This window comes from Ochotona curzoniae, unplaced genomic scaffold, assembly GCF_017591425.1.
Source record: "Ochotona curzoniae isolate NIBS_2020 unplaced genomic scaffold, NIBS_Ocur_1.0 contig_1, whole genome shotgun sequence".
In the NCBI taxonomy this organism is placed as follows: Eukaryota; Metazoa; Chordata; class Mammalia; order Lagomorpha; family Ochotonidae; genus Ochotona; species Ochotona curzoniae.
In genome coordinates this window covers 15,058,571-15,072,050 of record NW_024464918.1, presented here as the reverse complement: position 1 = coordinate 15,072,050, position 13,480 = coordinate 15,058,571, and the positions used below count along the sequence as shown (strand labels likewise).

Below are 13,480 nucleotides of genomic sequence, written 5' to 3'. Positions count from 1 at the left end.
TAGAATAACATTCATACAGTGAAGTCCTACCCCAGGAACTTACCAAATTGGTGGCACTTGATAGACAAATCTGAAAATAACTTCTGCTGGTGCCCACCCTTTTCAGAAACGAGGAATAATAACAATTTGGTGTCCAAATATCACCCTAACTTCTGGATGGACGGGAGGTGGAGATGCTGTTCTCAGCTGGAGAAACTTGCAGTGGGCTGTGCCCAGTATGATCCAACCAAGAACGGTAAGAGCCTAAAAACTCCCTGTCTTCTCTAAGTGATGGCTGTAACGGAGCTCCCCATCATCAGAGCCATCAGAGTTTGAGTGCAAAGTTCTACATCTTCAGAATTTTCAGAGGGGAATCATTTGTCTTGATTACAAATCTGTTGGTACTTTTTCATCTCCCACAGCTGGCGCTTCCTGGTGTTCCTGAGCACGAAGCGGTTCTGGGCACTTAGGAATTTTGGATTCTGGAGGCTTCTCGGGTTGGAGCAGTGAGACCCTGTAGGCCCAGGCCTCTTAGGCCCTGCTGAAAGCAGCGGCTTTCCTCACAAAACTCCAGACTGGACAGCAGTGGGGATCCAGGCTGCACTTCCTGGAAGGGCACAGGCTTGGGGAGGCTTCGAGGCAGGGCCATTGCAGGGCCAAGTGTTTTCCGGAGTTCATCCCTCTGGACAGAGTCCCCAGTCCAGTCCTCCCCACATGCTTAAGCCATTCTCCCAGGAAAATTGGTCTCCTGTTTTTTGGTTATTTTTTCAAAGTATACCTGGAGGCGAGGGGTGGGGGGTGGAGTGAAAGGGAATAACACTTGAGTACATTTGGTGGGGTAGATGGGTGACTATTCAGGGGCAGAATCCAGTGAGTGGAAGGAGCTGAATGAAGGTGTGGAATTCCCCAGTGTCTGAAAAAAAAAAAAAGCCAGATAGTTACTGGTTACAAAAAGTGTGATCCGTAGGCAATAGCATCACCATCACTTACTCAGGAGCTGGTTAGACATGCAAACTCTGGCTCCTCCACAGATCTACTGGAGCAGAATATTCATTTTAGCAAAATCCCCTGGAGCTGTGTACGCACAGTACAGTGTAGGAAGTACTATTGTGTTAGAAATTTGAATAGCATGAGGTACTTCACTCAAGTTTTAGGGAGAAAGCCTGAAGAGGTACATGAGTGTATTTATCACAATGATACCACTTCATCCATGTGCTTAATTGCACAGATAAAGCTCTATACTTGGGAGGAAGAAAAGAAACCTAATATACTCTCTTGGCTTCTCCCAGCCTTCACTTTCAACTTGACCTTGACCTCTGCAACTTCATAGGAAAGGAGGTCATGGATCAAATGGGAAGTTATTTTTGGATTCTGACACTAGAGATTGGACTGCAGCTCTACAACTCAACTTTAAATGATGATCTTAGAACCCTGATTCTCCAATAAGGCTAGACTCCACTCATCCACTCATATACTTTCATGGATGTTATTTGTTCTTCTGGACTATGTGGTGTGCCAGTAACAAGCAAACAAGAGGGTGGCCTTGAACAATTCTGTGCGCTCAAGGGCCACAGCAGGAAGTGCTCTGCAAGCTCCATCCTGGAACAGGAATGGTGACCTCTGTGAATCACTTTTTATTTTCCTCTCTTCTCAACCTTTCTTACCATACTTTCTGTTCTACCTCTGGCAATATTGTTATTACACTAAAACTGAATACCTCGGATTGACAACCCAGAGCGGATGTAGCACATGGGTGGGATTTTTTTGTGGCTTCCTGAGTCATAGCCCCTGCTTGTACCACTTTAAAAGCCACCACTTCTCACCTTGCACCTTGGGGGAAAAAAAGGCCTTCAACATTATCAGGCTGTTGGCTCAGAGGAAGAACCATCATTTTAGAAGGCATTGAGTCCACCCTTTGTCCCTGCTGGCTCTACTCTGAAGGCATGTATTTATGAAAAAAGACGAAGAAGGATTAGTGTGTGTTGAATCCACTGCATTAAAGGTGATGGCCCTTTCCAAAGCCAAACATCTACCTACCTGCCAGCATTTGCTGTGGCCAGCCAGGGCCTTAACATCCCAGGCTCTCAAATGGTGTGGGATGACTTAGGGGGCCTAAGATGAGATCACTCCTAAGCCCCCTTTCCAGCCTGAAGCTCTGGGAATCTATGTTTCCTATGCTTATTTTTCACGACATATGTCTTAGCTGTTCCTCAGCAGTCTTCACTTCTTCTGAGTGATGGACATGTCACTGGGGCATTGTCCAGGAGCATCTGAATGACTCACCAGAACCATGCCAGAGGAGGGATGCCCATGTGAAACTCCTCCCCTTAAGATCCTGGGGCCTAACCACTCTCAGCTCTGGGAATGCACTGTGCAGCCTCTCTGCTAGTGATCAGCATTACAAAACACTGCTCCCACCCCTCCTGTCATCTCCTGCTCTGCCTTTTCCTGAATTGGATCAGCAACCACATGCATCATAGTTTGGACAAAATTGAGAGCAAAGCTTACAAGAAACTCACTGCATTTTGTAAACACAGCACATGGTCATCTGCCTGGAGTTAAGGATTGTGAGATTCCTGGCAACGGATACTTTGACAAGGCAGGTCTCTGTATAGTTAAAAAAGAAAGTCTGAGAAGAGTCTAATCCCAATACCTTGCTGTGTGACTTCATATATTGATTTAGCTCTCTGAATCCAACTCAGTTCCTGTATCCATAAAATTGGACTAATGATGACATGCAGTTACTTTGTGGGACTGTTAGAAGAATCACTGGGGATTGTGGAAAACTCTTAGTGCAATTGCCGGAATTCAGTGAATTCTTAACAATGAATGTTTCTACTAGACCTCCTGATTTGTGGAAGAAGGAACCTAAGGGTGTGTGTGTGTGTGTGTGTGTGTGTGTGTGTGTGTGTGTGTGTGTGCATGTGTCTGGGAAGCAGCAGAAAGGGTTGTGTAAAAACGAGTGCCACTGTGCCTAATCCAAAGCAACACCCATTTCTGTAACTAAAAGTGGCCACGATCTCATTATGTAGCAGCACCACAGAGAAGGAAAAGGAGAAATGGAAGAGAAGGCCAGAGGAAGAAAAGACCCCAGTCACAGGATGTCCAAGGCTGGAAGGGACTCAGGGACACAAGGCTCCTGTGGGTGGAGTTGGTGCAAGTGGAGTGAGGAGAACATGTCATTCTCCTATGTCCAAATTGACTTCCAGATCGGAACCATACTGGCCATCACATACACTGAAGTTCTTTTCTATTAATGACATACACGGGTCAATAGCCCAGCCTGTCCTTGCTGAAGGGGAGTACAGGGCTGGGCTCCACCATCAAGGTGTGGATCTCCTCTAATGTTTCTCTGGCCCAGGCCATTTAAATTCAACCTCTCACCAAGACAAGGATCTCACCACCTACCTTTGCATTCCGTTCCCTTCTGAACCCTGATAATTCAAGAATCTTCATATTGAGCTGCCTCCTACCCCACATACATGCCCCTAAACACAGATGCATTTCTGTCCATTGACTAAGGCCTAGCCTTGCAGTGCCCCAAAGGATAACTATTGTGAAGATGAGAAGATGAAAAGAAGAAGAGAGAAAAGGGGAAAGAGGACCAAATAGGAAAAGGGAAAAAGACAAGCAAGGGAAGAAGATGTAGACCCAAAAAAGCAGAGACAGAGATTAGAAGAGGGCAGCTAATGGGAGAGATAATTTGGAGGTAGGGGACAAGAACCTCTGGACAGATCCCTTTCTGCAACCAGAAAGGGGCTCCAGAGATGACCCACATTACCATCCCTTCCTCAAACCCTCGGCAGCTTCAGGACACTGAGTCACTGTCCCCTGGGTTACCACTTCCCACTGCTGGGTTTAGCAGGTGCAGATGCAGCCCTGAAAGATCTGGTACCAACAAGGAAGTTCCCGGTCTAACCACCTCTATCAGACTTTTCCTGGGAATACCAAAGGAGGAGGCCCCGAAGAATGACTTCCAGGGTCCCAGAAGTCTTCTAGAAAGGGGATTTGAGAATCAGCAGCTGAAAGAAAACAAAGACAGGTTCTGGCAAGGCTGACTGTGGCTGCTGTGGGTCTTGTTGGCTCGCCCAGATCCCCTTTTTTTTCTGGGACCACATTTCTCCGAAAAGCTCCCAATCTCTGTTGGGGCCCTTTGGGTTTCCTGCTCATCTTTTCTTGCTTTTCCTGTTTCAGCCTCGAAGAAACCTCTTCCTCCTACTCCCGAGGACAACAGGGTGAGTGAGAGCTGGAACTCCAGGCACACTTGGGTTCATGGCGCTGGCAGCTTGCTTGGGAAGTTCCCACCTGCATTTTCCTGTCTGCTCCAAGCTTCCAAGCCCTGGCTGGAAAGAACAGTCCTCCGTGATCAGCTTCACTGGGCCTGAACTTGTCCTGTGATCTGTCCACCTAGAAGACTTCTTATCTAAAAACGCTATGCTGCTTTTTAATGCCTTTAATTCTGAGAGACAGAGACAGGAGAATGTCCATCTACTGCTGTCCATTGTTTCACTCCCTAAATGCCCACATAGCCATCACGGGAACAGACCAAGAGTCAAGAACTCAATCCAAGGCTCCCACAAGGGTAGCAGGGACCCATCCACGTGATCTCTCACTGCTGCCTCCCAAAATGTAACCGGGCTAGAAGACAGAGTCAGGGGCCAGAGCCTGATGTGAGACAGAGGTGTCTGACTTGATGTCTTCACTGCTAAGCTCAATAGCTTCTCTTCTTCCACATTTCATTCACTCAGAAAACACAGATAACCAATTCTGTGTCCAGCCACTTTGGAGTATAGCAATAGCTCACAACTATGTGAAATCATGTACTTTATTTGTATCTTGACATTTTAACATATTGGAAACATAATTTTAGTAATATTATATGTATTTCAAAGCATTCCCATGTTTGCACTCTCTATTTTAAAAATGTGCTATCTGTTCCACCCACCTCAGAAAGTTACAGTTCCACTTTCATTTTGAAGCTGGGAGATTGAGTCCCAAGAGAGGTCTTGGGGCTTTCCCGAGTCTACTCATCAACTTAACTTAGCAGGAATGTGGGGTTTCTGGCATAGTGGTTTTTAACTCATGAAGTGATTCTCAAAGCATAGTCCATAGGTTAACAGCATCAGATCCTGTAGGAGCACCTTAGAAATGCAGATTCTTAGGTCCTAACCAGATCTATTGCATCTAAAATTCTGTGGAACAGGCCCAGTGATCTGCATTTGGTTAATGTTCCAGGTGATTTTGAGGTGCACTGAGGTGTGAGAATCGCATGTCTAATAGTGTGCTGACTTGCCAGACTTACATGATATGTGAGCTACTCTGCAGACGCTCCTTCTGTTTAGGAGATGAGAAAAGATTGGGATAGCGAAGATGAGCCCTCTCCCTACGGTCATATAAAAACCAGTAGCTTCAGGTACCTGCCTCTTATTACAGAACCTACTGAATTGCTTAAGTTTATTCCTTAAAAATGAGCTTTGCATTTCTCCCTCCTGGCAATGTTATTTTATTTTCAAAACAGGCAGCCTCCTCATGAAGGAAATGCTGCACCCTCCCAGGCTTGGGCCCATTTCCTTTTATTCGTTATGGGCTGGAATTTAGATCTGTCACCAGCTTATTCTCTCACTGTAACAAATGAATGTCTTTAACTGTCCCAGGAGATAAAATGTCTCTGCTTTTCTTGCACTGAACTTCCAGATGCTATTTTAGCACCTTCCTTGAAGACAGGGTTCAGAGTCCCACATGGTCCAGGTGCAGGCAGCTCTCCCTGCACCATCCCTTGGAAACCAACACCTCTCATTTGCTCATTTACAGTCACTCTGCCCTGGCCTCATTTTACATAGCAATGAGGTGAAAGTTATTCTCTCCTTGAACTCAATCTCTTGACTAAGTCCAGACTTCTTGGGAGAACCCTCCCAATACTGCCCAGGGCATTCTAGCCACTGGGGCTTTAGCCATTGCTCTAGCTTCCTTCAGATATCTAAACCCATTGCACATATCTGTTTCTTTGAACCACCGCAACTCATTCATGTGGGGAAATGACATCCTTGATGAGTGTTTAGGAAAATTGGGTTTTCGGGCTCAAGAGCTTTCTGTGAAAAGCGTGGTGGCTGTTTTTGTTTAAACATCAATGGTCAAAGTCAGGGACAGGCCCAGGCATGGCCAATGTGGTCATAGTTCATACGGAAGTCCCCCTTTCTCTTGGTTTCGCTACACCCAGGAATCTCAGTCAAGAACCCTCCTAGTCAAGCCAGAGTGCTTGACTTTGACCCTCACAAGTGTCTGCCTACAGTGACTCCTATGGCCTCACTCAGGAATGTCTGCTTATACCCTGGCTTCCTATGAAGGCTCCCTGTGCCTGCCCCTGTGCTCCAGGCTCTCTATGAATCCCCTCTAAGCCCACTGGAGCTCTGCCCTGCTGGGTCAGGACTGTTCTGAGGCCTGCAGCAGAGTGGCCAGGATATGGGGCCTTTCTCCACCCCATTCCTCCACCTTACCACCTTAGCCCCCAAGCTATCCTTCTTAAGCCCACAGACTTAGCTGGTGAACTGCCAGACCCAGGTCTGTCAGACCAGTGCTCCCTTTCAATGACAAATGTTAGGTAAATTTCCATTTGTTATCCTGAAAGGAGTTTGTAAATTATACGTTAATATGTCTTTTAAAAGAATTAAGTGCTCTAATTATAATATTTAAAAAGAAAATAAAAAATAGTTTATGTGAGATAATGGTGAGATTTTTAATATTTTTAAAAGGATTTTTAAGGCTAAATTACTGAGAGAGAATGGTAGAGACAAAAAGAGTTCTTCTACCTGTTGGTTTACTTTCTTTTTCTTTTTTAAAAATGATTTTTTTTTTATTGGAGAGTCAGATTTATAGAGAGAAGGAGAGACAAAGATCTTCCACTCACTGGTTCACTCCCCAAGTGGCCACAACAGCCAGAGCTGAGCTGATCCAAAGCCAGGAGCCAGGAACTTCTTCCAGATCTCCCACGTGTGTTCAGGGCCCCAAGGCTTTACACTGCCCTCAACTGCTTTCCCAGGCCACAAGCAGGGAGCTGGATGGGAAGTGGAGCAGCCAAGATACAAACCAGAATGCTGATTCACCTTCAAAAGGGCCACAACGACCAGGGCTGGGCCACACTGGATCCAGGAGCTTCATCTGTGTCTCTCACAAGGGTTCAGGCTCATTAGAACTGGGCCAAGTCACAGCAACTTGCCATCCACCTGTGGACCTTGGATTGGATTCCTGCTCCTGGCTTCAATCTAACCAAATCCAGCAGCTGCAGGCATTGGGGAACTAAACTACTCAATGGCAACATTCTCTTCCTCTGTTTTTCTCTTTCTACCTCTCAAATAAATAAAGAATTCTGTGCAGGATATAAAATACTGCAGAGCATTTTACATCCTTAGCTGTTGCCCACTGAATGCCTGGAGCAAACCTCCAACTTTGTAATATTCTGAACACCACCATGCCTGTCCAGCATGGCCCTGCGGGAAGATAACTCCATAACTTGAAAACGCTTTTGGATTCTCTTCTTCTTAGGGATTGGTCAATGAGTTGGGCCTATATTAAGGTGAATGCCATGCCATAGCTTTCTTTTACTGGATCTGAACAAAGTTATTCTCTCCCTAGATTACATGGTAAAAACCTAAGGCCCACTGACTCTTTTCTATGGTACCCAAAAGACTTCACAAGCTCCATAAATGTCTACACTAAATTTTAATATGGACCCAAATCAGTATGCCTAGTCTTTTGTATTTTTGTCTTGTTCTGTTTTACTTTGTTTTTGTTTTATTTTAAGCTTTGATGCTTTCATGCCACCAAATGCTTCATTGTGCTCAGATCTGGGAGGAAGTTACAGCTCAAGGATTTGTGGACCTTGGCTCATATTGTACCTAATTTTTTACGTCTTTGCTTGCTTTGTCATCTCTACTCTGCAGAGGTCCCTTCGGGAAGCTGAGGAAACCCTGGTTATTGCCCTGTATGACTACCAAACAAATGACCCTCAGGAGCTTGCATTGCAACGGAATGAGGAGTATTACCTGATGGACAGCTCCGAGATTCACTGGTGGAGAGTTCAGGACAGGAATGGGTAAGGCATCTTTGTGGTTGCTGTCCCAGTGTTTGAAGTGTGCTAGGAACAAAGAACTTTGAAATGATTTGCCCCCTCTGCTTCAGCCTGTCTTCACTCTGAATTAGGAAAGGAGATTAGAGACAGGAGAAGGAAGTAGGGGGTCTTTCCTCTTCCCATTAATGAATAGGAGGCAGTCACCTGTGAGGTTGGGCCGATGCATCTAAAAACACCCTGGATTTTCCCAGTGTCCTCTAGATCTCAGGAAATTAGCAGTGTGTCCTCTGAAGCACTGTTGTTCTTGACTGCCTTAAAATAATTGTTTATTTGAAATGCAGAGTGACAGTAAGAGATCCCAAATGCCTGCACACTCAGGCCTGAGCCAGGCCAAAGCCAAGAAATAGAAACTCTATCTGAATCTGTCTTATCGGCAGGAACCCAAGTACTTAGGTCCTTGTCTTCTGCCTCCCAGGCGCATTGGCATAAGACTGGATCAGAAACATGAAACAGAGACCAGCAGTGTGATTCAACAGGCTAATCCTCCACTTTCAAGAACCAGCATCCCTTTTGGGGCCAGTTCTAGTCCCAGGAACTTCACTTCTGATCTAGTTTCTTGCTTATAGCCTGGGAAGACAGTGGAGAATGGATGTGCCCATGTGGGAGAACCAGAAGAAGCTGATCCTGGCTTTGGATCAGCTCAGTTCCAGCCAGTGCAGCCATTTGTGGCCAGCAAATGGAACACCTTTCTCTCTTGGTCTCTCCTTCTCTCTGTCAGTCTTCCTTTCAAATAAAAATAAATTAATCTTTTTTTAAAAAAAAAAGGCATGAAAAAGTGCCTGACTAGGCACTATGAACATGGAATCAGGTATGTAAAGCTAGAGTTTATCTGCCATGCCACAAAGCTGACCTCATTATTAAGTGTTTAAGTGGCGATGAAGAGCATCCCATTATGTAATGCTTAAATTTAGTGAAAAACGTAGAGATGGTACAGATTGGTGACTATGCTAAGAAACATCAGAAAAAATGCTGAAGCTTTGGTTATATTACAGTCTTTGAACTAGCCACACAAATGACTCCTGAATGAAAGTTACACAAATGCTAATTGTCCCCTATGGGATTTTTGAATGAAAAAAATCTATTTAATGAGTCCTTCTCTAAGATAAGTTGGCAAGGAAGTGAACAAGGCTGGTCCTCTCACTTTATTTATTTATTTATTCATTTATTCATTTATTTATTTTTTTGAGCCTGCTATGAGGAGGTACAAACCAGGAACAGATTCCAGACTGCCTGGGCCTAAGGGATTGCCTGACTTAGAAACTGATCAGTTCTGCAGCAAGCCTCCTGGTGGTACCTGGAATCCTATGTCCGAGTACCTGTTAAGTCCAGCCACTTGCACCATCTCCCAGGTTGGCCTTGGAAAGAAGCTGCAATCAGGACAGGAAGACAGAGGACCTGGACTTTGGAGTCAGCGCCTCTTGTCTCACATGACCACGTGTGTGCTTATCTGTGAGTTGCGCATGACGGCATCAATTTTCTGTCTCCCATTCTTGGGACAGTCAGTGAGATGCTAAAGAACTTTATGATTTCTGCATATCCGCATCAAACCGATAAAAATTACCATCATCTGCACAGATGACTCAGCTGCCAAACACTAGTCCATTCGAAAGGATAATTATGATTTGGTCTGTTCACAAAATTATGAATATGTTGTGTGGCAAGGAAGAAACAAAATTCAGTTAAGATAAATTTCCAAAAGGGAAATAGCAGAAAGAATGACCAGTGCCAGAATAAGCTGACTTTCATCAGTAATGAATGAACACAATGCCCTGAGTGTTGTGTTAAGGCTGATTCTGCATCTGGATGTCCAGTTCTCAGAGAGTGTGCCATGACTGATAGCCGTGTCTGCCACTGATATTTTTTAGTCCTGATTCCTTCACTCCTTAATACATCTTCATGGCACAGATTATGTATTTCCCATTAAAAAGAATCACGAGATTGAGAATTGATATTGTTTTATAAATCACAATGCTTTCTAGAACGAGAAGTGAGAAACAAATAAGTATCCACCTGTGATCTGGCAGAGTAGGGTAGGATTTTACGTATCGTCGGAATTAGTCTCCTGGCTTCCCCTCATTTTGGAGTTACAGAGCCAGACGTCCAGAGAGTGGAAGGGAATCTTCCCATACCTCGTGGTTTTAAATGAGATAGTGAATGTGAGAGCACTCAGGAAAACTACAAACTACAAAAATATAAATTGCCATCGTCTTAATAATTTATCAAACTTTTTATGCAGTCATTAGTTCGACCTCCCTATCCAGCCTAACTTTAACCTTCCTTCTCACATTGATGCCATTGCTATCTGAAGAAGCTCAGATAGGTGTTCTGTAGGAGCAGGGATAAGGGATGCCTGCCTCCCCCACTGGAGCGCCTGGCTTTGATTTCCTGCTCCAATTCCTGACTCCAGCTTCCTTCCAAGGTCAACCTGGGAGATGACTCAAGTCACTGGATCCCTGCCACCCACACAGAGACCTGGACTGAGTGAGCTTCCAGTTCCCAACGCAGCTCCAGGGACCACTGTGGGCAATAAGGGGTTGGGAGATGGGGTGGTGATGAAGCATTGTATGGGGGCCTTACTCTTTTCCTTGTCTCTTTCCTTTTCAAAATAAATTTTAAATTTTTATTAAAGTTTGTAGCTCCAACTGTGATCTTATCTCTTAGAACTTGCCATTGGTTTTCATCTTTTATATCTTAATTCTTTTGGCTTTCTAACTATGAAATAAGCACAGAAGTGGAAAAATAGTGATTATCATGCACACAAAAGATATTTACTTACAGAAAATGGAGGCTGAACATAAAACTTTTTTTCCAGTAGGGGAAATTTCACAATGAGGGAAAGCGTAAGCTGAACTGCTGAAGTAAAGCAGCATTCTTATTTGTTTTCATGTTTTTCACGGACAGCTTGTTGACATCCACTGCCTTTCACGGACAGCTTGTTGTTGTTTTTACCAGTTTTTTAAATCTTAAACTTTGCTAGATCTCACCACAAAAGCCAAATGATTTGAGGCTCTTTAAATGACACTTAAATGGATTAAAGCTATAAAGAAAAATGTAAAAATTAGTTCCATATTAACCTACACACTCATTTTCCTTTTAACAGGCATGAAGGATATGTACCGAGCAGTTATCTGGTGGAAAAATCTCCAAATAACCTGGAAACTCATGAGTAAGCTATTTTATTTGTTTTTGAAAGCTATGATCATAAGTAATCCTCCTAGATTAGCAGGAAAGTAAGGCTTGACTACAAAAATACCAGATGTTCCCTTTTCTTGACCCACTTTCTTCTCTCCCATACCCTGGTCTCTAAATAACAGTGAGCATGCAGCCTGTGTGGGGGGAGGAGCCAAGTGTCTGTGCACACCTGCCCCTTTAAAGGCATGGTCTTCAGGTGCTCAGCAGCTGCGGTAGATAAGAACGGTTCTGTAGAGGCAGGGAAATGTGTCTTACTTGAAAAAAAACTATTAGCTTAGGATCAGACACAAAACAGGCTTAAAACATGATTTCATACAATGCTTCAAATACCAAAATAATGAATAATGGATATTTGATATTTGTTTTGATTGCATTTCTTTCAAAGTTTCCATTTAAAGGAAGTTGACACATTTGGGTTTTTTTTTTAAAGATTTATTTGATTTTTATTGAAAAGTTAGATATGCAGAGAAGATCTTCCTTCCATTGATTCATTCTCCAAGCGGCCACAAGGGCTGGAGCTGTACCAATCTAAAGCCAGGAGCCTCTTGCAGATCTCCCACATGGGTGCAGAGTCCCAAGGTTTTGGGTTGTCCTTGACTGCTTTCCCAGGCCACAAGCAGGGAGCTGAATGGAAAGCAGAACCGCCTGGGTTATAACTGGCATCCATGTGGGATCCTGGTGCATTCAAGGCAAGCACCTTAGCCGCTAGGATACCGCGCTGGGCCCAGCTAGCACATTTTGATGGAACTACAGAATGGTTAAGAAATTCAGTTGTGAGCACCAAGTACTCACCATGTCCTACACAGGAGCTGAAAGCTCGGAAGCAAGCACACTGTATAACAAAGAACAGATCACCCACCCAGATCAGGGGTCTAAAATAAAAGTTGGCATTAAAAAGAACCAGGACTTCCGAAAAAAATGGTTTGCAAATCCTGGGGTTAGGCATGGAAAGAACAAGATGGGCTTAGAACACTTGTTACATCACGGAGTAAGAGAAAGCTTTGTTTGAACGACATGTCCATGTCAAATGGGCACAAAAGTCAACTTTAAAAATCTGCCCCTGACAAAATTGGGACAATCTTAGTAGCAAGGTAAAGAAGGACAATAATGGATTATAACCCTTTGAACAAAATAAGAATCTAGAATAAATAGTTAGCTAAGTAAATACATGAGTGTTCTTTCTTACAATAGAATGCCAAGAAATGAATGTAATGTTAAAACAATCACCATTTCCAGCCCAAAGCTTTGGCTGATTGAGGTGAAAATCATCAGTGATCATCACAGAAAGGAGGTGAGCAGGTGATGCCATTACGTGAACAGTCTCAAAGTATTGCCATGATCTGAGCCAAGTGACCCAGGTTCATGTCCATGCACAACAGAGAAATACCATGTCTGCTTATGCAGTGCACCAAGAAGGATACAAGCATCATTTCTGTACTATCCCTGACCCTAGACCCTGACCCTAAGTTCAGTTGTGAGGATATATTAAATAAATCCAAATTGGGGGACATCCCATAAATAACCAGTCTATATCATTCAGAAATGTTCCTGTCATGAACGACACCAAAGTTTCAGAAGGCGGTCTGTGTTAAAGGAGACTCTAGGGATATGGGACTAAATGCATCTGTAATCCCAAATGAATCCTGAATCATACTATATTCTTTTTTTTTTTTGTTACAGGACACATTATAAGAAGTATCGATATTAGTAGTGTATACATGTTAAATTTTGATGATATGATATTTGGTAACAGTTATGTGATTATAAAAATGGCATATTTTGTGGCCCAAGAAATACACACTTAAGTATTTTAGGAGCAAAAGTCTACTCAAATGGTTCAGAAGAAAAGAAAAAAGACTATATGCTTTTCTATCTAGAGACAATGTGGTAAAGCACTTGTACAGCATGTTAATAATTTGTTCATTTGCATGAAGTATACATGGGAGTTATTTTATACTGTTTTGTAACTTTTGTAAGTTTGGAATTACCAACATTAAAAAATGTTTAAGTATTCACCAGAAAAAAAAAGTGGGCTGAACAATAAAGCTCACAAGAATTTTTATTAGCTCTTTAGAGATCTAATGTGTGCAAATATGGTCATTATTTTCCACAAAATCGTACTGTCGGTAGTAAAGATATATCATTTTCTGAAGTCTCTCAACTGAAGATTCACTTTGACCAAGT

At 43.4% G+C, this 13,480-nt stretch overlaps 1 protein-coding gene across 3 annotated transcripts in view; it reads left to right on the top strand.

Moving 5' to 3' along the window:
• The window catches only part of ITK (IL2 inducible T cell kinase), a 59,059-nt gene that overhangs the window by 24,143 nt on the left and 21,436 nt on the right, over positions 1–13,480 (top strand). For 2 of the 3 annotated variants that reach the window (XM_040990139.1, XM_040990079.1), the window contains 4 exons: positions 107–235; positions 4,174–4,214; positions 7,917–8,068; positions 11,205–11,270. In XM_040990139.1, the coding sequence (XP_040846073.1) occupies positions 107–235; positions 4,174–4,214; positions 7,917–8,068; positions 11,205–11,270 (388 nt within the window). Of the gene's footprint in view, positions 1–106; positions 236–4,173; positions 4,248–7,916; positions 8,069–11,204; positions 11,271–13,480 lie in introns of all 3 variants that reach the window. The other variant, XM_040990008.1, reaches the window with a different exon arrangement.